The sequence below is a fragment of the Lathamus discolor genome, chromosome Z (genome assembly GCF_037157495.1).
Source record: "Lathamus discolor isolate bLatDis1 chromosome Z, bLatDis1.hap1, whole genome shotgun sequence".
Classification (NCBI taxonomy): Eukaryota; Metazoa; Chordata; class Aves; order Psittaciformes; family Psittacidae; genus Lathamus; species Lathamus discolor.
The window spans coordinates 6,665,928-6,693,078 of NC_088909.1; the positions used below are offsets into that span (position 1 = coordinate 6,665,928).

Consider the following 27,151-nt stretch of genomic DNA (forward strand, 5'->3'; position numbering starts at 1 on the left):
CTTACTGAACAGATTTGTAGGGCTATAATTAGAATGCAATCAACAATTAAATATACAACAGTTTTTGGACCTGATGAATACCTTTATAATCACACACTGCATTTCATAATTTAGAGATCATAGGTAAGCTTGGGTCACCTTATAGCTTCTGCAATCCTAGTGCTTTCCTTTCTTCTGTCATTGGATAACCTGCCAATTAAATATGAGTAATCTAGGCCACTACAGAATACACTTCCCACTGCGCTGAGAAGTAAGAGTTTACTGTCATCAGCTGATGCATTGCACAATGCTCTCCGAACTTCCTTCATGATCTGTGGATAAAGAAAAGTAAACAATTCGACATGCATGCCGTTGCAATACCATTTCCCTAATTTTACAAACCTTATTGATCTTGAGAGACTTAAATTTTGGGCACTATTAATACTTACATCAATTATATGTATATATTTATCTAATTTTAACATACTTAGAATGAGAACACTGAGAGTTTACAAAATATTGTATATTTGGAAGTGCTTTGTTGATGATTACTAATTCAAAGAGTTTTTAGGACTTTGGCTGTTTGCTATGGAAAATTCTAGCCAGCTTATGCTATCTGGTTGCAATTTGATAATTTCAAATATCACTTTTTTTTATTTTCATGGTGTATATTCAGTGGATATATATCTCATTGCTGTATCTTCAGTAAAATGGGTATCACAACAATAACCTACTATCCTCAACAAGCTGTGAGTAAATCTATAAACTCCAGTTTTCAGTTCTTCAACTATTTTGGTTTATATGACTTTAACCAGAGTAAAGCAGGACAAGAGGACATCACACACATCAACATGACAAATATATTATTCATTTTTCTGTGTTCAATGATATTGTTAAAGTCTATAAAAGTCAGAGCAAAAAAAGCCACTTGAAAGAGACATTTCTGCTCTGATTTACAACTGGATAAAGCTAATAGTTGCACTGTAAATCAAACCTAAAATCCATACAGAACTGAACTGCTCATATTATAAGAAAATGGCCTTTCACTTTCTTACAATGAGCAGAGAATTGTTTCCCTAACGATTTTTAGAAGGAAATATTATTTTATGAACTTCTTGTTCGGTTACCATTCAGCATGGTTTTTCAGCTGTTACTGATTTCAGCTACTTCAGCTTCCGCTCTTCCCTTTAGTGATTTGTTCCCTACTTGAAGGGCCATGAGTTCATCAAGTGTGACATGTCCTATGGTTAAACATACATGTGTTAAAGTATTTCCTATAGACAAGGTCCTGTTGAGTCAATTTCTTCTCTTTTGCAATGCAAGATTTGCTGTTAATTTACGCAAAAGACAGCAAAATGTGGTTGGGGAATTAGATATGATTTCCATGTGAGACAAACGCAAGATTTTAGGCTTGTTAGTATTTTTGTTCACTACTTTGTTTCCAAAATTCATTAGATCTCTGAAATGCCTTATTTAAGAAATGTCCCTAAACATGTAAGTTTTGTTTACACAAAACCTGACAGTTTTTTTCTTAGAAATCCTGTGGTTTGTGAGACCAAGTTTGAACCAGTATGTTCAAACCCCACAGTGTAATACTACTTGCCTGCTTTCCATATGTGTTTGCATAGCAATGATTGCTACTGGCTGCTGAAACCAGGACAGGAGAAAGCAGGCTGTGAATTTCTTGATGCTTCACTTTCATAACTGCACTTCAGAATGCCTGTAATACTGAGTATGTGACAGTGGATTGAAGTGAAGTAATTAAAAGCAGCAGAATTTGAAAGTGTATTTGAAATTCTTGTGCAGGTATGAAGACTTCATCAGTGATTTTACAAGTACTGTGTATTCCCAGAGCCTCAGAGGCTGTATCAGCCCTAAGCTGGTAAAAAAACACAGCAAAACTGCACATTTTGTAAAGGGGAAACAGAGGAACCTAAAACCTCTGTTCAAAGTTAAAAATAAACTTGAAAAGGTGGTAGATGTTAGAATACAGAAAGACATGTATTTTGATATTCCTAGTTCCATGTGAAAGCAAGACTGTCCTTAGTTTATTTTAAATGTTCTCAAAATCTGCTCTTTCTTAGGGAGGGTGTATAAATAATATCAGGGAATACCAGTCAAACATTTTTATATATAATGAGTGTTGTTTTATTATTCAGCAAGTTTCTTTACCATTCTCCTTCCTCCAGTGATATTTGTATTTGTACCATATCTTTGATGTTATCACTGCTATGCTTCAAACACATCATTACCATTCCAAACCTGTCTCTCTTTTATCTTGCCCCTCATTGATCTGGATAGTTAAAGCCACCTGAAAGTATACAATACTTTCAAGCAAATCTGATACTACCTGTAGGAAAACCCAATATTCTGCTATCACTGTTCAATGTTTTGGAGAGGGTGATATTAAAAGCCCATTATTAGGAACTGATTTCTCAGATATGGTGGAAAATGGGAATGCTTCAACAGCATTTTGGACAGTATGAGCAGCAGTGGAAATTCAGTTTCACTGCTCTACTAGTTTATAGCAAAAGTAAATTGTATCAAAAACCAGGAAACCATAACTTATCAGTGTTTTCAAGCTCCAAAAATTATTTCTTTTAAATCTGTAAGTTTGTCACTAACTTTATAATCAAAAGGTGCTTGGAAACTCACTGGAATACACCAATGCCAGCAAAATCAATCCTCATTCCCTTGTTCTATGCCCAGTCCTTTGCTGGTGCAGTCCAAAATCCACCTTGTCACTCAGCCTGGTTCTAGCCAACTTCATTGTTGCTTCCCAATGCCTTGGCTTCATGGCTTTCCCCATGTATTATCTGGGTATGGGTATTTCGCCACAGATGTTTATATGATTATAGGAAAGTTACAATAAAATAAGCACAAAAAAGAAGGTTTGTCTAGGGTTGTTGAACTGTGTATTAAACTGCAGTATTGTAAAGTAAATGTTATTTTAGGTCAGAACTGCAGTCCGGTTTTAAGCACAAATTTCCATTCAATGATGCAGTGAATTCAGTTTGCAAATACAGAGATAACTACATGTTTTCCTCTTCTCTCTTCCATAGTCTTTAAACCTGCCCTCATTTTGGTATAACTATGGCATTTGTCCAATAAAATTTTACTTTTCCCATTGGACCATATCTAGAATGTGCAAGGCTCCATAAGCAGTATTCTCCTATTCCATTGTCTGGGGTTTTTATCAATTAGCTCTTTATGGTCTTTTAGTTAACTTTCAGTTGTGGGAACAGTATTTCTGTTTGAATACATTTGACTAAAATTTCAGAGGAAGTACGTACCAATCAGTATGTGCCAGTTATTTAGCTTGTGATAATCAACTGAATTATAAATTTAGACCAGGCCTAATGCTTCACGTACTGCTTTATTGAAACACAAATATATAATAAAATTATCACATTCTCAAAAGTTGCTTACTTTTTGAATCCTGTCAAGGATTAAATCCTGGTTACTTCCTTAACAGGACACCTTATGTTGCAAAATAAACATAAAATGTGTGAAAACTTCATTAAACTTCTAACAGCTTATTTTAATGCCTTTTACTGGATGCTGGAAACTTAAAAGGCATTTGTTGCTCTTTGCTTTCAATCTTGCTTGCATTCTGGGGAAACCCCAGAGCTGGGAATTTATCACCATGATTACACAAAGTCTCTTGAACACAAGTCTCCTGTTCATATAAACAGGAATATTGCTTTAAACATTTAATTTCTCTGAATCTCTAAGGACTCCCTGTTGATATCTGTAAAGGTAAATATTCTGTAAATACTATAGCAAACCAGAATTTTAAAGTCATTCAGTTGTTTTTAGAATCTCTTCCTCACTTGTACCTTTCTACATAAATACCCTTTTTGTCAGTTGCTTACTCTGTGCAAACAGATTGTGAGTCCTCTCTGCTGTATTAATGAATGATGTAGGAATGTGTAAGGTTGGCTTCAGGCAGAAATACTGGCCAAACCCGACAAGTTCTCTATGTATGAGAGCAAAAATACAGAGAACAGTAAACCTGTACTTCTTTTTTTTATTATTTTATTTAATTTAAAGTTAAGAAAATTGTAAGCAAGGAGAAGTGAAGGCAAACCAGTGCTCCAAAATGCATCTGGTAGAACTTTGAACCCTGTAACTTTCATGGCTAGGAACCTGAAACCTGATTATTTTGTATTTGAGTATCAAGTGTATTTGAAGTTGTAATATCAGTCTTTAATGGAAACATTAGCTGTCTGGGGTATGTTTTGCTTTTAATTCATATATTATGAATATATTAATAAGCTAGGAATATTAATTCCTAGTGCAATCGTGTAAAGTAAAAAGTGTGGATGGATCCATTTAATCTTAATTTTGAAACAGAATTTGGATCCTTGAAATGTGCTGAGTTAAAATAGCAGCATAATCACTGGAGAAAGAACTTCAGAACCAGCAAAAGACCCATGAGAGAAAATGTCTTAATGGAATTTATAATGACGAAATACTTTCCTTATCTATTTTGAAAATTAATTTTAAAGGTAGCAAGACTCAGCCACTGAAATAAAAAAAACCTGTGCTGTTTCATGACACTGGCTTGGAAGTATTATAAGGCCTTGTAAAAAGTAAGAAATAATTTCTATAGTGGCCGTAACATTTCTGTAGAAAAAGCTCAATTACCAGAATGGCACTGAGCCAACTTCAATCAGTGCAGCAAGGGCTAGAAGGAGCATGGGCACATTTCTGCTAAAATCACCTGCACATGCCCACAGGTGTGATGTGGTTACCACAAACAGGATAGAAATTCAGGGAGACTTCTCTAAGATTTTTTTTTTCTTTTTTTGGTATAAATACATTGTTTTTTAATTAAACTGGCATAAATAGCAGAGACCAATAGTTGAACAAAACTATTACATCTGAAAGTTAAGATAAAGCACAAAAGCAAGCAGCGCTGTTTAGGGGTGAGAGTGATTTTGTATAAGCTTAATTTTATGACTGCGGTCCGTGCACACCTTCTCTTTTTTTTTTCCCAACATAGATACATGGCCGAGGATGACCACATCACTATTTTAACCAAGCAAGTAGAGCTACCCTGAGTATATTAATCATTTACTACTTGGCAAGTATAATCTACTGGATGTCTAATTAAGCTTGAAGTTAATGTTTCTTTTGACAAAATGAAACTCCCATTCTTCACTTTGTGGGAGTTTTGTTTTTGTACTCTCTGTTCACTGGTGGTAAGAGGCTTCAAAACTGAAAATGCCGTAAATGTCCCTAAAATACTCTGGCAGTTTGCCTCACCTATGGCGATGGGTGACAAACTGCAGGGACAAGGAATTCAACATATTCCTCCTTTCAGTTCCTTGGATTTCTGGTGTAGCAGCAGCAAGGATGTGGAGTTGCCAATACTGGAGGTGCAGGATTTTGTGGTGTGAATGATCATGGGCAGCAGCCTGGATGCAGGCCAAATAAGTCATTTCATGTGTGCCAGGAAGCAACCTTCAGAAGGCAAGAGCTTTCAATTGCTCTCAGCCTGGATGAGTTTTAAACAGACGTTCTCAATGTGTGGAACACATTACCTTGACTAATTCCTGGCTATCCAGATCCCGGTCAGTAATGTAGTTTTATAAAATGCATCCCCTAGTTTTCAAGTAAGCTTCAATGGTTTTAGAAATAAATTTACACCATTCATGCAAGAGAAGTTCTATTACATGTTTATCATTCATTCTTCACAGAGGTGGCTTCCCAGCATATGGAGTATTTCCAAGGAATGAAGCGGATTGGTTTGGCAGACCTGAAGAGCCTGAATTAATTCACTGGTTTGAGCATTTGAACACTGCTGATATGGAACAGCACAGCCAGCACCATAGAGGTAAGGCTGTTCGGCCTGAACATAGCAAGTTCTTGACTTCATACTTTTTTCAGGCCCTTGAGCTCTTCACTTAAATTACCTGTGGTGTCAGTTAGTAGTAATTAATACATAGAGATGGAATGATGGATTTTATGAAATCTGAAGTGTTTGTGTTAAAAGCTAGTGTTAGCTAGGAATTAGTATTAAAAGTCTGGTGTTCTGTGTTAATTACCAAGATAGCTCTTTAAAATACGATAAAGTTTAAAAACTAAGAGTTCAAAAACTAGTTTCATTCTCTCATTGATGTACCTGTGTAGGTGTGCGTTTGGGAAGGGGAGTCAAATTTAGGGCTCATCATACCTGCTAGTGGTTTTATCTGAAGCTCATTATAAGTAATTAATTTCACAGTTACTCAGTTTCTTACTGAATAAAGTAATTCCTCAAAGCTACAGTCTCCTGTTCCCTCAGATGGTGCTCAAACCGATATTTCATATCCTATTATCTTGAAGTCACTGTGTAGGACAGAGCTCCACTGGCATGTCTGGGGGGCAGAAGAGGCAAGAGATCTGCCACAGTGCAGCCTGCCCTCTGCAGGCAGAGGAACTCTACCTGCAGAATGCTCAGAGTGGCAAAACTGGTGCTGTGAGGCACCTCCTGCTCTTTTGTCTGTGATCTATAGCAGCCCCTTTCAATCAGTCCATTACTGCCCATGTGGAACAGGGCTTAAGCATGTTCTCTTCCCTCCAGGAGAGATCTGACATTTATTTGACACCTTTTTAGTTCTGACATGGGAATGGTACACCTGGGCATCGCTGCCTGCTATGCTGGGATCACAGGGAATGGAAGGAAAAGCTTCTCAGCCCTTCCCCTAACCCATATATTTACTGGAGCAGTAAGTACAAGCTACAAGCCCAAGTCTTACAGTAAGTATGTAATGTTTGGAACAAGGGGATTCATTAATATCATTTATATGTTGTACAACTGTATGAATTCAGCTGGGAATAGAGCTCCTAACTGGTTAAGATTTCACAAGCCAAGGGCTCATAAAGTGATTCAGAATAAAACACAATTGGGCATCAAGATATACACTTAGAATTACTGTCTCAGCATATCACCTGAAATTCTGTTTTCAAAAACTGGAGGACTATTTAAATAAAAAAATGAAAAAAACTAGATTTCTCTCTTGGACAGTAAATATCAGTAACTTCAACATGAGAAAAACTTTGTCATACAACTCCATGCTGGAAGTACTGATTCTGCAATTTCTTTCTCTACTTCTGACTTTGGTTTCAGAGATGTAAATTAAAAATTAATTTCCTCGGCATTCTTTTGGATAGGAATCCTAAGCATGGAAAAGGTTAGATATACCTCAACTCCATATTTCTTTTCTAAGATAATCAGTAAGAGAAAAAATACATAAAATCCAGTTTAAGTGCAGTGTTTGCAAGATAACCCACACATTAAGATGGCTTTTTTTGGCTTTCATGGCTAAATGCTTACCTCTGGGGTCAATGCATTGTTATCTGAAGTCTGACTTGACAGCAAAATATGTGTGAAACCATCTTCTTTCCGGACTACAATGTCCCTGAATCGGCAGTTACTTTCGTTTTGACGCACACTGTATCTTAGTCTCTTATCGAAGACATAATCTTTCTCCCCATCTAGTTTCCTTTTCACAGTGCTGTGTAGATTCAAGCTTCCATTGGCCAGAGAAGAACCTTTCAGATGGAAAGAATCAAAGCACAATTATGTCTCAATCTTTGAAGAAATGGAGCGATACTTTCTATTAGCTTAAAAACAGTTCAGTACTTTCAGTAGCCCCTACATGATAAATGTGATAAATCAAAACTGTGCCTGGCTACTTATATGTAGCCTCAAGCCATTCTTACTGTGTTCCAACCTGCAGTACTTTTTGTTGGCGTATCAGACAACTGAATTGTATAGCATGTACGACTGGGACTGTTGATGGGATTCAGTTCTGCTTTGAAAAATCACTTTGAAAAGTGATTGTATCATCTGAATGTGGGGTGATCAGCTTTGGAAAAACTTGACAGCTTTAGTCCAAATCCCTTCTTTCAAAACGTACATCTTCTTTCTCTCACAGTGGCCAGAAAGTCATTATCACATTCAAGTGACAACCTGAATACACAGTTGTGGCACATCTCTATGTGTCACATAGAGTAAGTTAGGACAGTTCTTACTAAGCTGACACAACCAGCATTCTCTTTCACTTACCCTTGTGTTAGTGTTTCAAGCAGCAGTTGGCCATCCTCTGCTCTCACCCCAAGCTTCTGCACATTACATTTACACGAACAGTAATTACTGACTTTTGACTAATGGGTATGATATCAATAGTGGACTCTGTATACAAGAAATATCAGTGCTGATGCCATTTCTGGAAGGCACCAAGCACTGTGGAAAAAAGGGAACTATGACAAAGAATATACAGCTCCTCCCTAAAAACTAATCAGTTATAGTACGTCAATTTTAGAAGACAGTTTATTCTGACTTACACTGTCTATGAGCTGTAAAGTATTACTTTGCTTATGCTTACAGTTTCTCTCTAATAGGCAATATATAATGATTGTTAACAATGCTGAGCCGCAGTGTTGAAAACATCTTTACAAGATTTTTATGCAATGCTCTTTTTCTAATTACAGACGTTTCATGCTATTGCCATGAAAAATAACACAAGAGGCAGGTCATTGAGGAACTGAGATTAAAGTCAGTCTGTTCATTTAAACAGTTTTGATGAAGAAAATTATCCCAGCCAAACTCAGCACATTCTCCAAATCTGTTTGTTTAAACAGACACAAGCCCAAGAGATGCTGTACTTAAGAAAGGCCAAGAAAGAGCTGAATGAAAACACCTTTGTTTGTTCTGTTCTTCACTCTGCCAAAGCTGACCTGTTCCAGCTTCTGGAATCAAATAGCCAGGAATTTTTAAAGGGCAGATGACATGAATATTAGAACATAGATATGTTATAGTTTAAATGACCACTATCCAATTAAAAATGCTCTTTTGGAATAGAAATGAGTGGAGAATTTGCAACAGATTACTCTCTCCAAAATCACTTACCCTCATTTTAGATCAGCTATTTTTCCACTGGATGTTTATGTAGGTACCTGAAGTGTCTAATACCTCTCAATTGGCAACAGCCCGTGGAATTGCTCATAGTGTGTGAAATGCCTATATATACACTGCAGTTATGGTATGTGATGCTAAAACACATAGTATGCTTAGCAATATTTCACTGGTGCATCATTTGGCCTCATCATGTAACAGGTACATGTGTGTACACATATATTTGCACACAGAAATGTTTGTTTGTTAAAAAGCCTGCTATTTCAGTCCATCCTAAAACTCTTTTTCATTGTTAAATTAAGAGACACCATCTAAAGCAATGCCTGTGCTACAATGAATAGAGGATGCAACTGGTGCAATACAAATACTGACAAATTACATCAGATCATCAATGTGAAAAAACATCCATTTGAAGCCAGCAGAATTTGAATTTTTTTTTCAATTATCTGCAATGGTAGGAATCACAATGTGCTTGAATTTTTAAAATTATTAATAATTTTTTATTTTTCATAAGGTTTTGCTACTGCATATATTCTGACAAGTATTCTTACAAACAGAAATGGACTTGTGAAATTACTAGTGGAAAACTAGTATCATTGGGAATATACTGAAGCAAAGTAATTATCTGAGGCAGGCTTTTAAATATTGCACTTTTATCTAATCAGTCCTTACCGTGTTACTTGATCCAGCAATAAGCTACTAAGATGCGAAGAGTTAAATATCCTAAAAAAGTGTAAAGAACGTACAAAATCAAAGGCACACATGAACACTGAATGGAAGATGTACTGGTTATCTACCTACTATTGAAGATTATGCCACATCTATTTTAAATACTGAGGGGAAGAGAATAGTGAAAGATTAATTCTCACAGATAATCCAGCTCAACAAAAAGCCTCATAGTAATAATTTTAATTTTTCTTGTATTCTTCTTTGTTTGAGAAATATATTCAGTTTGTGAATTAATGTATGATGTAAGAAACTATAGATCTTGTCAGAGTACTGTAACTATCTGCATGCTAACTGACAAAAATTTAACCAGAGGAAAAATATGAATTTAACAGGAGAGGAACATGAATGGAAAAAGTGACATTTCTAAGAATGGATGATCAACATACAGTGTGTAAATTGTTGTTTTGGTGTATACAGTAAATCCCTGTAATCTTGTTTGATCTGACAAACTGGAGAAAATGATCAGCAAAACCTAAAGACAAGGTTCATGTGAAACCAGGCCCATTGAGCATGTCTGCATGGATGTGACAGAGCTCAAGCCACGAAAGCATTGTCCAGATTGTGTCTGCATGGGCGTTGATACTTAGCACCTGCTTAATGTGCGCAAGGGTGACAGTACCTTAATATGTCAAGATAAAAAATGACTGCAACATAGGAAAAAAGAGACATTCTTAAAGCAATCCATACTGCATCTGAAACAAATTAGGGTGTCACAAATTAACTAAGGAAGCTTTAGGTACCTGTAAGTGTGGTTCACTGGCTGAGTACTAAGTATTTGACAGTCAGACTAAGTACAAAAAAACCCCAGAATGTGTGAAAATATTCCTTCATTTAGTGGGATTTTAATCTAATTATTACCTTGATTTTAATCATTAGTAGAACTCATGGAGTATCTAAACCAACACTGATATTTTGAAGAAGCTTCAATACTTTTTAAACGCACATGAGACACCCTCAGATCACTGGTGCATCTGGTAATCCTTCTCCAAGAAGGCAGTAAAGGATGCTACTTAAGGAGAAAATGCAAGCATGGCCACTTTCTGCAGTCCTTTCCCCTAGTATCATCCCTAAGTGGTGTACAAGAATAGGAAAGGATTCATCCTTTCTGTTTCCTTCAGTATTTGCTCATGGACCTTTTCACGGATTTCCCTAATCCCCTTCCGAGCCTGTTGATGCTGTCTGTCTCCACAGCTTCCTGTGGTATCACTTTGAGAAGTTGTGCAGCCACTACACAGAGAATTTTCTTTGATCTGTGCTCTATCTGATGTTCCACCAGTTTCAGTGAGTGGTCCTTAGTTCTGCTAGAGGGATCTAGTGAAGAACAGTTGTGCATTTACTTTATCTGAGGCCTTGATGACTTTGTAAACTTTGATCATACTTCCCCTCAGACTCTCTCTTGCCTAACCGAAGCCTCTTTTATTCTTGCGATCCTCATCATTTAAGTTGCCTGTTGCTGCACCTTCTCTAGTATTCCACCACTGTCAAAGGGAACAACAAGGAACGATGTTACTACTGCTGCTGCTGAAAGAGTCTGAAGACTCCAGATCAAGTCTGAGACTGGGGCTTCATTATACTGGACAGAACTTTATGGTCAAAACAGCTGAGGCAGAAAGTAGGAGGGGAAGGGGTGAAAAGATGGCAATGAGCCTCAGATCACTCAGTGCTTTAGTGGACTTGGATCTACCCATCTCCTTCTACTGCTTCTACCCAGTAGAAAAAGACACCTCACCTGTTATTTTCAGATACACCTTTTCTTTCTTAGCACTGACTGCAATCAGATTAATGGAGCAGTCTGTGCCACCTCCTATACAGTGGTGCTTGTGCTGGTACCAGCATCCAGGTAAGCAGCCATACAATGAAGAGACCTGATGAACTGTTCTGGCTGGAAAGAACCCTCTGGTTAATTGTCAAACAGATCAGGTCCACCTTGCAACCTCAGGAGTGCTATAACCAGTGCAGGTGAAGGGATAGGAATAACAATCAGGTTATCACAGGAAGTAAAGCTGGACTGTTCCTTTTGTTAGCCGCATGCATTCACAGTGAATGAAAACCATCGTGGAGCTAGGGCTTTAATTTTTCTAAGTGAAATAAACCATGCTCCCTTACTTTCCCTGATAAAACAGCTTGGCATTCCCCAGTCTGTCCAATATTTTTTCTCTGTCTCCTTTCTGTCTTTCTTGTGGGCAATGGTTAATACTGTACATACTTAAACACAGTGTTCTGTTGATAATTTAGTAATGATTTCAGACTTCTCCAGCTAAGTGAGCATCTGTAAGATATCTAAAAGCAATGAGTTTTGATCCAAACTGAGAAAGCAAGCATATTTGGTTGTCTTTTACTGGCAGTATTGCTCCAGAATAAATAAAACCAGAACAAGCTAAAAAAAAAAAAAACACAAGAGGAAGCAGTGACTAAGTTCACTGAGAGTATTTAAAATAAGGGCACCATGAGACTACAAAGATTGTTGTAATGGAGAAAAAGAGTAGTTAGCTCTACATGAGAAGCAAAAATTCTTCAGCAGATGGTACAGAGCTATGTAGAAAAAGGAAAGAGAAAATTAAAAGGGGATGTTCTTTGATGCCGCAAGAAACTTGACAAAACAATCATTCTCAATTACAATATCTGGAGAAACAGAAATGTGGTAACAGGAGACAACAAATATAAGAAAGAATAGCATTGTTAGCTCCTAGGAACATCTATGGATGCTTGCCCCCAGAGTTTCCCCACATTTTCCAATTCACAGACTGTCTTAAAACTGTTGGTAAAGATGAATCTACCCTCCTTAGGACGGGATGTCTAGAAGGTCAAGAGAGGTTTTGGTAAGAAAGGTCTCTCCCAACTTAAGCAAGGTTCCAGGCCTCAACTGCGGTGCACATATGATTTTGTGCAGGCATCTGTAGGTATACACTCATCTTTATGGGGTAAACAGCTTACTGGTGAGAGTTTTATCTATCGGTTGAGGAGGAAACACTTGTACCCAAGTGGACATATACGCAAAACTAAGCACAGACTGGTGGAAGCCCATTCAAGAAATCATCAAAAACTGGTTTTCAAATAGTCACTGTTTGTTTCAACAGAACTGGCATACCACAAACAAAATAGATGTATTTTTATTAGCTACAGTTTATAAATTATTAATTACGATTAATACAACACTGGCAGCAGAGCTGGGCCTACAGCTGAGTTTTCAGACTGTGAGGTATTTTTGTTTTCCAAATCTAGGCTTCATCTTAAAACTCCTATGCGCATTTTCTGTGCACTCTTACACACAGCTGTGAAGTGAGTCTGACATTCACTTGGGCTCCTTACAGGCAATCTCAAAGCCGGCACAAATGTCTGCTTCCTCACATTCTGCCTGGGGCTGCCTGGGAGCCACAGCTTCTGGTAGTCAAACCCAGGTCCTCCAGGCTCTCTCTCTGTTCCACATACAGTGCCCTGGAAGCATTGATGGTGCATGCCAGGCTTTCGAGTTCCAGACTCTGTGGCAGACTGCCTGAAACCTCTGGCATAGCTGGCTGCCTCAGAGCTAAGTGCAAGAGTCCTGCCAACCAGAGTGCCACACTGCTCCTTCTCTCAAGGGACGAAGCTTTGGGACCTTAGCTTGGATTTGGAGAAAGTTTTGAAACTCACAATGTTTGGAAAACCCTTCTGTTATTCAACAGATTGGCATTTTCCTCTGAAACTTTGTCATGTGTAATATTTCAGACCACTTCTAGTGTGACATCTATCCCGATGACAATGAGTCTGTGATACTAACAGGACACGTGGCAGAATCACAGTGGCATCTTCTGTGCTCAGTATTCACATTCCTTTGGAGTGTGAATACTGAGGGAATTCAGTGAACTGTTGGGCTTGTTGAAGAGTAGTGCAAGTTTCTTCTATATGACATTTCAAATGATACAAAACCCTGTATCAGAAAATGTTACTTCTCTCAAATTTGTAGGGCAATATTAGGAAAAACCCTAGTATTTCTATTTTGACCCTTCTTCACCAATTCCTGCCTGCTCTTCCTTTGGTAGTCTCATCTCTCCTTTTTGTAGTTTTCTCCACTATGCACGTGCTGGGTATCACAAAGCAGGACTACAGGGACTTCTGACCTTGGGACTGCTGCTGAGTATGGGTTTTTTTCAGATGAGAATCAGGTAAGGATTTAAAGATCTCCTGCTATTGCCTACAGGGAGGCCAGAACGCAAGGGAGAAAGGAGAGCAGAATACAAAAGAGATGTGATGGATTTGGAGAATGCAAAAACCACCATAAAGAAATGTTTTAGAGGAGGCGCATATATCAGCTGTTAGGCCAGGAGCATGTCTCTGTGCCTGGCAGAACACTTGGCTGCTTAGTTAAAGCAGCCTTCTGACGAAATAGAGCAGTCTTACAGAGCTTATTCAAACAAGGGCTGGTGGATGCCATTTGTGAGCTCTTCTGGGGACAAATGAAAGGCTCATTTCACCTTATGGTTCTTTGTGGCCCTCAAGTCCTTCATTAAGAAAAAAAAAAAAGATTCTAAAATATGTCAATTAATGCATTTTAAAGATGCATTTTGTATTGGAACTTCCACAATAAGTAACACAAAACAAATTATTTCAAAATCTTCATTGGAAACAGTAAGAAAGCAAAGAAAAATAATCTTGCACACATCTGTAATTAGATATGCAAGTCTTTTTAAAGAAGCAGGTAGCTATTTAAGCAGTCCTATATGAGCTCAAACTCATCAAAATACAAAAGCTTGCACTCTCAAATTTAAGTGTCATAGACATCATCAGGGCTACTTCTGCATTTAAAGCTGACCACACATTTTGCTGGCTTGGGAGTCTTAGAATCATAGAATAGTTAGCGTTGGAAAGGACCTTAAGATCATCCAGTTCCAACTCCCCTGCCATGGGCAGGGACACCTCACACTAAACCATCCCACCCAAGGCTTCATCCAGTCTGGCCTTGAACACTGCCGGGGATGGAGCACTCCCAACCTCCCTGGGCAACCCATTCCAGTGCCTCACCACCTTCACAGGAAAGAACTTCTTCTTTATATCCAATCTAAACTTCCCCTGTTTCAGTTTTAACCCATTACCCCTTGTCCTGTCACTACAGTCCCTGATGAAGAGTCCCTCCCCAGCATCCCTAGAGGCCCCCTTCAGATACTGGAAGGCTGCTATGAGGTCTCCACGCAGCCTTTCCTTCTCCAGGCTGAACAGCCCCAACTTTCTCAGCCTAGAACAGTCTTTAACAAGGTATTTGACGTCTGGATTGAAACATCCCAGCAGTCACCAGATGTAAGACCAAGTAAGACCATGCAAGGCCAGTTCTACCTCCCAAATCAAGCAGCATTTGCTAGGTTGCCAGTAGGGTAGAAAATGGAAATTGGAGTGATATAATTTAAGTTGACGAAGTTTCTGGCAGGGCAATTCACAAGAAGCTGTTGGGGAAATGAGCGCTATCATGGGCCATAGAAAGTGGCTAATAAAAACAAATAACTGGAACAAATGCTTACTTTTCATCATGTCAAATGATTAGTAGTTGGCTGCCCCAAGGACCTGCAGAAGGTTTATTTATTATATATATTAATGAACTGGGAAGAGACGTATGAGAGGAAAATTTGAAAGGAATACAAAATTAGTAGAGTGAAAACTAGGAAAGATTTTGAAGAGCTTCACTGAGTCATAAGAAAAAGGTGAATTAGCAACAGTAAAGCAGATTAAATGCATAATGAAAAGAACCATACATATAGCTGGGCTCTAAATTAACTGTAACCAGCAAGGAAAAAAAATGTCAGAGCAACTGTGTACCACTCAATGGAAACCTTTATGCAGTGTGTAACAGCAGAAAAAAATAATCCTCAAAAGGCTGAATTGCCACTGTATCAGTAAGCAGTAGGAAATCATTTGGTACAGCTCCTGCTGTTTTTAAAAGGTATTAAAAAAACCCTCCACACACCAAAGGCACAAGAGGACACTGAAAACTACCAGGAACCTGGAAAGACCTCCACATGGTAGGCAGGCTAGAACAGCTGGGGCTGCCTACTGACTGACAGGACATCATCCACTTTATCCCTTTGTGTAAGGACAAGAGCTTATGCAATGAAAGCAAAGGTGAAAAAACCCTAAACAACCCCCCAAACCCAAGAAACTGATCAAATAAAATGTGCATCTCATTGTCTTAACTCCTGGAGGCTTTAAATTTGGTAGGATTAAAAAAAAAAAGAAACAAAGAAAAAAAAAGATTGGACACATACAGATAATGAGAAGCTACTCAGTTGCATTAAGCCAAGTAGTATTTACAAAGAACATAAACCTTTATTTCTTAAGAACTAAGACAATCAGCAACCAGAGGATTAGAAAGAAACTTCTCCCATTTCTTCTCATTCACTTCAGGGATTTTGTACGTTCCCACAAAGTATGAATGTGACTTCTGACATATCTAGTCACTGTCAGAGACAAGAACCTTGCATTTCTGAGTACTCTTGAATATGACGAGCGCTAATACTGAGGAACTTGAATACTACTCATCCACACTTACCAGGATACTTTAGGAAGAGTGGTATTAATTCTGTTTCTAAAATAATTCTGATCTTTGGAGACCATTGTGTCTGAGCACACATAACTGAGAAGTAATTTGTTACTTGGTAATAGACAAAACCAGTTGCAGTATTATACATACCTCAGTCATCATTCCTACTCAGTGCCTTGTCATCATTTCCCCAAAAGGACTTTCTGCTTCAAAAGCACATAATGAAGCCCAATCTGCTTCATGTCACTCCGTGGGAAACGGAAGGAGAGAAGCAAACTGATAAAAAATGGTGTAATACATAGGGAAAGAGTGTGACACTTGTTTATATGCTTCTCACCATAGCACTTGCATAGCACGACAATGATTTTTCCACGAGTGGGATTTCTATTTGCAGTTGCTGCAATTAACATCCCCCACCCCTAAGACTGTAGTTGTTTAAATCACATACCAATTCCATTCACAACAGGTGAATCGTTACTAACTTCCAACATGCTGGCCAAGTTTTGATCTCCTTCATGTTCATTTAAATCCGCGTTTTGCTGTTGTGAGCCATTCCCAAAATGTCTAGAATCCTTTTCATGACTACCATCTCCATTCTGCAGACCACTGTGTGGTTTTTTCAGTGGCATAATCTGTAAACCGCTGGGAGTAGTTCGGTAAGTCACAGTTTTAGCAGCCCTGTCATTAGCAGATGCTGGCTTTGCTGTATATCCCCTTTTCTGTTTTTGAAGAGATGGGTTAATTCTCTTCCTTTTGTGTGCTGACCCTTTAGGCTTCCCAGTTTCAGAAGGTCTATGTGGTACTTTCTCAAGAGATGACCCTCGGCTTTCCCGTAAAAACTTAGGAGCCTGTTTCCCATGTCTTGATCGTTTCTCTCTAGAAACATGTAGTCCATTGAACTCATCAATAAATTCCTCACAATGCAGTAGATGATGTTCAGGTTCCCAGGTGTCCTCATTGCTTCCGTAGCCTTTCCACCTGATGAGATACTCCCATTTGCCCTTCTTGTTCTTCCTTTTGTCTACAATCCTCTCTACCTAAAAGAAAAATACAAAAGTATGTTATTAGAAAGAACAATAGTCCAGACACGTAAACAGTGCTCTTCTGCAGCTGACTCCTGATGAGAACCCACTTGATGCGTAAACTGCTTGACACAACGTTTAGGAATCTGCCTTGCATGTTTCTGTTAAACAGAAACTCCCATCAACAGACCCGGCAATACAAGAGAGGAATGCAGTAGCCCCAGTGGTATTTTGACAGCAAAGCCATAACCCCTTCTGAAAGCATTAAGGAGAGACATAAAACACCCGATCAAACCTAATCTGGGAACCTGCAATAGCCACAATGTGAAGAAACAAGAGAGAGACAGAAGATCATTTATGAAAGCATGATTTCTTTGTAAATCTGGTTGTAAAATGAGACTATTAAGCTACCTCTTATTTGGAAGAGCTAAAGCAAGCATCTTTTGCTATATTGTGAGTTACCGATCATTCTCCTGAATCCATACATGCATTATGACCCTATAAACATCCCTTTACTCATTTTTTATGAGTGCAATATTTGAGTAAATAACAAAATTTGTGAGTGCAAAAAAAAAAAAAAAAGGCAAATAAAAGGCATAAAGGCAGGATTCTTTACATAGAAGTAATGGATTTCAAGAACCTATGCTAGAGAAATGTCAGTTTAAGGAACATTTCTGCAACAAAGGATAAGGGGCTATATTGGGACTGCAAGCTGAATGTGAATTAACAATATGCTGCTGTGGAAAACGGCTTGTACAACTGAAGAAATGTCTGTGCCATCTCAGCACTGGCAAAATCTCAACTACAGGGAGAGTGCATATGAAAGCCCAAGCACAGTCAGTGGACAGCAAGTCATGGGTTTAAGTTGCATCAACTGAAACTTACATCAAGACACTAGGAAAAATGTTTTAATGGCACTAAGAATAAGCATGAGAACAGGTAACATGGGGAAGATATCCAGGGGTTTTAGAACAAACAATTTTTGTTAGACAAACATCTGCCACGAAAAGTCATTGCTGGAAAATCAGGTTATGATGAGCAATGACCTTTGATGTCTCTCCTAAGTTTAATTTTCAAATTCTGTATTTTTTTTAAGATGTGGCTTATAAAGGATAAAGATGCCAGTAATAATGAAAAAATCATTATAATTAACCAAAAGCACTAGTGTTAATTTAGAAAAATAGGTAAGTGGATAGCAAATGCAATAGCTTTCACTACTCTTCAAAGAAAAATCATCTCATGTGAAGAGCAACAGTGGAATGTGTACAGAGAATTTAACCTTGAGGAAGGTCAATCACAGCAGTGTAAGTAATTGTTCTTTTCAGGTCCCCTGTTAGAGCAAACCAATGGATTAATTCTGTCTGTTCACTGGCTGGAGCCGTACATTCATAGACATCTTGGTGGATTCCCCAAAGGAGTCTAAACGTAATTAGCAACTAAACATTATACTTCTATCCAAATGCATTTACATGGAAACTGTGCTAAGATATCTGTGTCTGAGTCATAGTGGTCAGCTTCCTTTTTACTCTGAATTTAGCACAGTCCCCTTCAGAATTGCTCAGTGTGGCAAAACGATTCACTGAAGCTCAGCCCAAGCAAGCTTGAGATCATTTGTCTGAAAAGAGGGAAAAGTCCTCACCAAAAAAAACAATTGTCATTTTTTTTGTCCTCATTTGGGATGTGTTGCTTTCAGTTGACAACTAATAGACTTAGTATGCGCTCGCTGACTTTACAGGGAGCAGCTGTCCAAATGATCCCTGGTTTTGAAATACTTCTCATCCTCCTATCTGGGACTAACCAGAAAGACTGTACATTGAACTGTGGAACTCTGTAGTGGCCTGTGGGCTGTCTCTGGATTTGTTATTTTAATTACTCCAGCTCACTATACCAAGGAGCAAAACACATATATGTATGTTCTGGGGAAAACATTAAATTGCTAAGCTCAGTAGACCACAGCTGTCATTACTATAGAGAATTCTGGTTAGTGCTATTCTGTTTATACTAGCTGAACAATACATTCATTCCCCTCCTCTTTTAAATCATAAGTTTGGAGATGGAACACCATCTCTGCATCAGCTTGATGCTACCTCGAAGTAACTTGTCTTTCTCTTGAGGGATTACAACAGTTGCATTCCCCCACTTGCTCATTGAAGGAAGAGCCTCAGTAAGGACAAATCCCTTGATATTCCAGAATCACACACAAAAACTCTCTCTTCAGCATCACTTTTTTTTTCCACTCATGCACGCATCTTTAACTATACTGATTTCTTATTTTTCATATTATTGCTCTACTACAAGGAGAAGAAGCGAAGGTAAGAGCTTCTGTGGAGAACTTTTTTTTAATATGGAAAACACTCAAGTATTTTGGTGCTGAGGCATTATGCATTTCAATTAAGAGAAAAAAAAGGAGAAAACATGAGTGATCTTTGTTCCTGGGAAACACAATACTGGCAATGCACAATGCGATTAATCAGTTCAACACATTGTAAAGGGAGAATAAAAGTATTTATGAAATTGTGTAAAATTTAATAAATGGTTTCAGAAATGCATTTGGAAAGCAAATATATTTGGGAAAGACTAAGCATTTTATTACAGCATTTCCAGAACAAAACTATCAATGTTTCACTTCAAATTTAACTAACAAAACTAAAATAAAGAGGGACTAAATAAACAAAACGTTTTGTTTCTGGTCAACCCTCTTTTCAGTTTATTGTTCTGCTCAGCAGAAAATGAAAAAGAAACGTGGGTTGATCCAAAATTGGTTGTTTTCCTTGAGTTTTTTTGTTCCATCATACCCACTGGCTTGACAAATGATGCAGAAAGAGGCTGAGTAGGTATCTGCCTCATCCTCATTACCGCCTCATTGTTCATTACTGAATGCATTTGAGGGTAGCATCAAAGATTCTTGACCTCTCAACATGGTCCCTTTTCTTTCTTGAGGGTTTAAGTTCTTCACTGATATTTATCCCCTTCAAAGTGCCACTGTGCTCCTTCACTGCATGCAGTGAAATGCTTCAGTGTTGGCATAAATATTAGGGTTCTATCCACACCTGGTACTGTCTGTCCCATTTTCCTTCTACTCACAGCACACATTAATAACAAACATAATTAATTTGTTTTTTTAATGATGTGTATTTAACAAGTAGTATACACAAAGTAATAATCCTTCTGCATTTACTTAAGGTTACACAAATTCATGAGTTTTCTTAATGAGAAAAATCCTGTGACAGCTACTGATTAACAGAAATCATACTTTATTCCCTCCCTAGAATAAGGAATACATGGTTCTGAGAACATGCAGAAAACATCTATGGCTTCAGTGTCTGACTTTCCATTTACCCCCTCAGTTCTGTCTTTAATGAGAACTGAACAACGTCGTCACAAAAGGGACCTTGGTAGCTGCAGTTTGCCAAATCTTTGAATTCACTGTATTTGGTTTGGAAAACTAAGTAGCTGCATTTAATAAAAGTGAAATTACTGCAAACTAAATTTGCAGGGGGATCACTGTTAAAAAAGTGCTAGGATGACAGATACCATTACTTGCCTGGATTCTCTCTCTCTCCCTGTCCCTCCTGGTTAATTCTGGATGAATTAAGGTGCTGGTAAGTTACCATATAAATATGTTTAAAGAGAACAAACAGTACGAGAACATGGCATCTGTGCAAACGCATTTGGAACACATTTTTCAGCTTCCAACTGGCCTTAAAGCTAGCCTTATGCCCAGCTGCACAAACTGGGGTGAAAATTGCAATAGAAGTCTTTTTTTAAAAAAAGGTATTAAAACGTAATGTGAAACAAATCTCCTAATAACTTACGTATAAATACGTAATCATCCAAAACTTGTGCTTATATATGCAGAGTACAACACACATATATCTTCCTTCACAGAAGATTCAGGGTCAAAATCACTCATTTAACACCACGGTGTTATTGTCCATATGTAAGGGAAGAAACCTGGACTAAGTTAAGAAAGGGTAAGTCCTATTGTATTATTTCTCAGATATAACTGCAAAGTCGGAGCAGAGTATATTCATTTCACCAACCACAGCTCTAAAGAGCATAAATAAAAATAAAATCCTTATGCTCAGAAAACACCTTCAAGGAGATAGTGAACTTCCAGAAAGGTTTGGAAGACTGCGTATCTACTTAATGAGTTCTATTGTAAGTACATGTCATCTCCTCTTCTTGCCATGCATATTTATGTAAACAATTTAAACTGTAATCTGTGATGCTCAGATGGTGCCTGTTAGTGCACTGTACAGAGCAGCAGACCAACTTCATGACATACACTAGAAAAACTGCTTTCATTACTATAAATTACAGGACTTGTACTGTTTCATGTGTTTTTCTCATTGAAGGTCTTTGTCTCATGTTGTGCCTCAGGGTGCTGGAAGGGTATTTGAAGAGAGTGCCAAGGCGAAAAAGGCAGCAAGATTTCTGAGAGAGATAAGGCCATCTGATTTAACGTTTGTCTTTAAAAAAATTTATTAGTGCCCTAACTTCTTCCTTTTTGTTACCTTCACTTTAAGAAATAATGTACTTCACTAGTTGTAAATTGCTCGCTTGCTTGCATCTGTAACTTATTTATGTTTCTTGCATATTTGTATTTAATTTTTCAAAACCTGGTAATTGAACCATTTCTTCCACATGTACAAAAAATATGACACTGTATTTTCTGAAGCAGTCAGCGTTCACTTTAGAATAATAGTAGTGGAATGGATGTACTCTCCAGACTCTGACCCACAGTTTAAAACCAGAGTAGATCTAATCAATGTACTAGTGTTGAAACGCCCCCCCCAACAGTAAATTTGTGGAGTTACCTGGTAGGTCAAAATGAAAGCAAAAGGGGTAGCTAGTCAGAAAAATGGAAGGGAAGACATTCCTCATTTAAATAACTCGCAAGCAAGCCATCAAATGTTATCTTAGCAGGAAGTTCAGTGAACACACTCTTAATGTCAAGAAGACACTGATTTCTATTCAGTTCCTCTTTTCTAAGCATATGGATTTTTAATTTTCGACAATCTTCTCAGAATCAGAGGGGGTGTTAAACTTGCTGGAACATCCTGAGAGTTCTGCGTTTCTACTGGAAAAAGTCCATCAGCCTCATATTATCATGGCTGCAAACCACTGTGCTCGGCATACGTGTCCTCCAACACACACATACAAAGACTTAGGACATAACAAACAAATGCTGTGAAAACTCCTGCTGCTCCTTGGATGCAAGCCTGCATCTTTGATCCTCCTCTCCTGACAGCAGCGCTGCAGAGGCTTTCTGCTATGTGATTCAATAGTCCAGGTTTATACAGAAAACCGGAAGTGCACTGCAAGTTAGTTCTATTTTACACTACTGATACAGCAATTAGATTAGAAATTACTGCCACTGGAAGTGGTGTTTTCACATTTCTAAGACTCTTCTGGACCCATTTCACCTGTGTAAATATGCTCTGTTTGTTACCTTCCCTGGCATCCAGGTACTTTGAAGAACCTGAAAGATAAGGCACACTCCATCCTTATGCAAGCAATACTATTTCCTCTTTATGTAAGGGGTCTTCTGGTAGAAGCTTGCCTTATTACGAACCTACATCAAATGAAGCTGTGGCTAATACAGCTTGCAGAAAAACAGCCAACCACAGCCCCCATGGAGACTCCTATCTCTAGTGACCTTACGCCCTTTTTCTTGGAAGTCCCACCTTTCTCTGAAACTCTGTGTCACTGAAACAAATTCCGCTGTGGTCTCTCAGTTGTTCTTTCCTGCCTCTTTTGCAAACTGCCCTGATGATACATCTCCAGCTCCACACAAGGGCTGTGGTTCCTCCCTTGATGCCATCTGTCCCTGTTGCTGACTCTACTAACAGAACCCATTTCTGTGCCCTTGTCTCCCCTCGTTTCATTTATGGCAGCTTTCTCCTGGTTAGAGCTTCCAGTGCTCACATTTCCCAGTCTGTTAAAGCCATTTCCTTCTCTCACTGTAAACTTAAGGATGTAATGTAAATCACTTTATTTTATTAGGCTATTTCAGTGGATGTGTGTAAACAATACCTGTGGTGGAAGTGCCACAATCATTGTGCTTTTTTGAGTGAACAGGAATAACAACATATACAAGAAGCTTGCACTGGAAGATGGGCCTTTTTGTATAGACTGTCCCTTGGGAAAGGACTGGAAAATTGACAGATGACACTGGGATCACGAAGGGACTTCTTGGTCAACATGTGTAGTCTCTGTCATTGTAGGCAATTACATCATATAAACCCTTTCATATTGGGTATGTTTGTGATACAGAACATATTTCTGCCTGGGCTTACTGTTGACAGATTGCACAGCAAACAGCTGCTCAGTCTTGAATGTAATCATTTTGTAAAAAAATCTTAGGTTTTCATGTGGAAAGCAAGAGAGTTTTCAAAGGTTCAAGAAAAGTGCACTACAAAAATAAAGATATTATTTAGCAGTACGTTGATGTTATCTTGACAATGTTCTTTTTATGGAGGAAGAGCAGGATTTTTGCCTTTGCAGTCCAACAAGTGAGCACCTGTTTCATCAAAGAACTGTTATGGAATGTGGGGAACACCTCTTTAGGTCTGTCTGTTCCTCTGTAAATGGTTTTAAACCCTTTCACTTACAAACATTAATCACTACACACAACGTATGTGGAAATCCAAAGAACACTGGGGTTCCTATTTATGTTAAAGCATAATTATGCACTTCATTTATCATATCCTCGTTTCCTTTTGTACAGTAAAGCAGTTCACTGTTGTATTTCAGTGCTGATACTGCTTAAGGAAAGGAAAGCAAGAAGCAGGGTATACCTTGGTGTCCTTTATGTTAAAAAGTGGTCAGTTCTGAATACACCCTTTACAAACTTGCTAGTATGATTTATTTCAGCATGAACCTGTTAGAATGCTATCCAGGACAACATTTGATGGTAAATGCTTACTTTTATTTCAGTACTGAAGTACAGCTGGCAATTTATACTATACTGCTAAATTTGTTTTGTACATTATAGAGCACACTTTAAAATTAGACACAATAGATAGCTTCCTGGTTTGCAGAAGAACAAAGTAAAAAAATAAATGCTGTTCTTACTGTCAGAAGAAATTTTAACACATGGTTAATGTACGCTGCTGATCTAAGGGCATTGAGACATGGACAAAGTTTGCTTTAAGCAGAACTGGTTTTGTACAGTGTCCTTCTGTGATAAGCATGGATGAGTAAAAGATGAATGAGAAATCTAAATTCAAGAAGACAAAATATTTTGCTAAGCTCTACAAAGAGCTGGCTGTTTTGGACACATGTAAGGCTCGCAGCTTTCTAACACTGTTCATTGCTTCCTCAAATATTTCTCTGAGGAATTCAACAGGATTCTCCAGTTTTATACCATCTGAGGATATGTGTATGGGAAATATGTGTGTTTATGAGAAGAGTTCAGCACATCCTAGTAAAGACCTGAAGCTGCCTATGCTTCCTTTACAGTACTACAAGTCAGTAGAGTTATTCCAAATTTACTCTAGATGCCTGTAAAATCCAAGTAGGAATCCCTGGGATTTAAAGCAGAGGTTGTTTACTTTTATTTTAAAAGCAGTTTATAGGACCAGGAGCAGGACTTGAAGAGACTTCCAAGCAAACCAGTGTTTATGTGAACATATCACAGTTTCTTCAGTAAAACTGCCTGGAATTTGTTAAAAATACTTATGTTTCCAAACAGATGTAGAAAAGTGTAAGCAGTAGTTAAAAAACAAAAAGATGATTATCACTGACGATGATTTCACCAACATTAAAGCAAGTCCAGAAATGCAGGAAGCAATTACTGATTTACATAAAAGCTGCACCTGAAATCATTACAAAAATATTAATGCTGTTTTCTTTATGTTTGTTCTCCTTTACCTTGCCCAGTTCCAACAATTTAGTGTTCTGTCAAACAGTTCACACAGCCTTTTTCTCCACAATATGGGCTTCATTCAGATTCAGCTCAAGTCCAGGACTTCAACACTTTTACATCAATCCCAGAGCTTATCCAGAAGTGAAGATTCCACATTAAGAAAACACAAAGTTTCAGCTATAATACAGTATAAATAAATATTTGAACTACTCTGCTGTACTACCGATCAGTGACTTACTGCTTTACAAGTGCTACTGGTATGACTGTTATAAAATAAACCACATGTTCTTGTGTGGTAGGTAGGAAAATATTTCCTTAGCTCTTTTACAGCAAAGTGGTAAACTTGAGCACAAAGAAGTGAAAGCCTAGGTTTAGGGGAGCTGTTTGTCATACTGTGGTTTCCATAGGTGCTGAGGATTTAGGATTTCAATAGGAGCATGAGCCTCAGCTGGTCAGAGGTTTTACCAATGCAGTGTGACAACTGAGGACAGCTTGCTAGCTTTGCAAAGCCAGGGTGAAGACAAGAGACACTGGGAGGGTACATCATATTGAGTGAGCTACAAGGTGATACTGGTCAGTCAAAGTGGACATTGTACAAAACACTCTCCTTGCCAAAGTCGTTGAAGTGAATTTTATACTGATCTTTGAAAGAGGACAATGTAATAGCTTTGCAAATATTGACAAGGAACATGCCCCATACTGAAATGACAGCTTGGTAACAATTAAGGCTCTGTATTGGAAAACAGGACAAATGGACAATCAGAGCATGTATTAGGTAGTTACTCCAAGATACAGGATGGGGAATAGCAATTTTTGGGTATGGTGTATACAGTATCTTCCATGACAGTACGTGTTTCCCAGCTGCTGTATACTGTGAGACACAAGTGAAGTGATCAGTATGTATCAGTATGATCAGAGCAGCAAGTCAAAAAAATTCCCAGCTTGCAGGACTTAAGTTCCTTTACTGAATGTGAAGGAGCATGGTCATCTCTCCCCACCACTGAGAAGAAAATGAGGAACTATGTCTGTGTTGTACTAATGTCTTGAGAGGGATAAGGGTGTGTCAGAAGGATCAGTCGTATATATCCATTTTATGTTCTCTATCCAAGCTAGAATGGGAGGCAACTGTTTTGGAGCATCCATATAGCAAAGACAGTAAAATTCAAATTTGTGAATAATACCATGCAGGGATAGGTTTTAGAAGGAAAGGGCTAAAAATAGATAATTTTGTACAATATAGGAGGTTGAGGGGCAATCCTTTGAGTGAAAAGCTGAAGTAGCAGTTTGTAAAGTAGTGGGATAATAAGAGAGGTCATGGAACACAAAGGTTTTGTTCAGAATTCAGTAGAATTCTTCATTTTCTTAGTTACACAAATTGAGTTAATGTGATGGCAGCATATAGGAAGGAGCCAAATGGAAAGGGAGAGCAGAAAAAAAGAATAAAGAAACATGCTTTAGGCAACTGTAATGGCATGATGGGAGCACAGACTTTTACAAGGAAGTATCCAGGATACCAGTGCAACATCACAGAAAAACGGCACATAACATTTCAAAAATTATCTGTGAACGAGCAATTGTCAAAAAGGAACAATAATACACCACTATCCCTCAGAAACAGCATTCAGATGAGCAAAGTCAGCAAGCCAAGTTCTGGCCTCAATTATTTATTGGTTTTCACTGCAGATTTAATTTCTGTTCAAGATGTGAATTCTGTCCAGTGTAAAACCAACTGGTTTTACTACTGGTGCCTGGAAGGAACAAGCTATCTTATAGGGAGTAGCAAATACAGCTATGAAAGCTGTCAGCATTCATCAGATGGATAAATTTTAAATCTGAGAGTGCAGCTAGTTAGAAATTTGCATTTAAGAAGAGAGGGCAGTGCTTTAAGCATAGGGATGCAAAGGCATGAGAAGCATATTCACTGATTTCACCTAAGAGAGTGTTTTGGAGCAATCAGATGGACTCTTCTGTGAGGAAGACTGCTTACAGTGCAGATGAAAGGCACTACACATCTGTGCTTGTACAAATGTCTGCAGTGAGTCAGACTGACTACACCACACTGTGTGGCAGGCTCTGGCCATGTGCTACCATGAAACTCCTCTGGCTATGGCAAAGTCCCCTGGGAGTTGCTATCAGAG

The 27,151-nt window shown here is 38.3% G+C and overlaps 1 protein-coding gene across 2 annotated transcripts in view; it reads right to left on the reverse strand.

Moving 5' to 3' along the window:
* CDYL2 (chromodomain Y like 2) overlaps positions 1 to 27,151 on the reverse strand; it is an 81,776-nt gene that overhangs the window by 33,108 nt on the left and 21,517 nt on the right. For both annotated transcript variants that reach the window (XM_065663097.1, XM_065663096.1), the window contains exons 2-4: positions 16,567 to 17,155; positions 7,301 to 7,518; positions 139 to 311 (exon numbers count right to left, since the gene is read on the reverse strand). In XM_065663097.1, the coding sequence (XP_065519169.1) occupies positions 139 to 311; positions 7,301 to 7,518; positions 16,567 to 17,155 (980 nt within the window). The remainder of the gene's footprint in view (positions 1 to 138; positions 312 to 7,300; positions 7,519 to 16,566; positions 17,156 to 27,151) is intronic.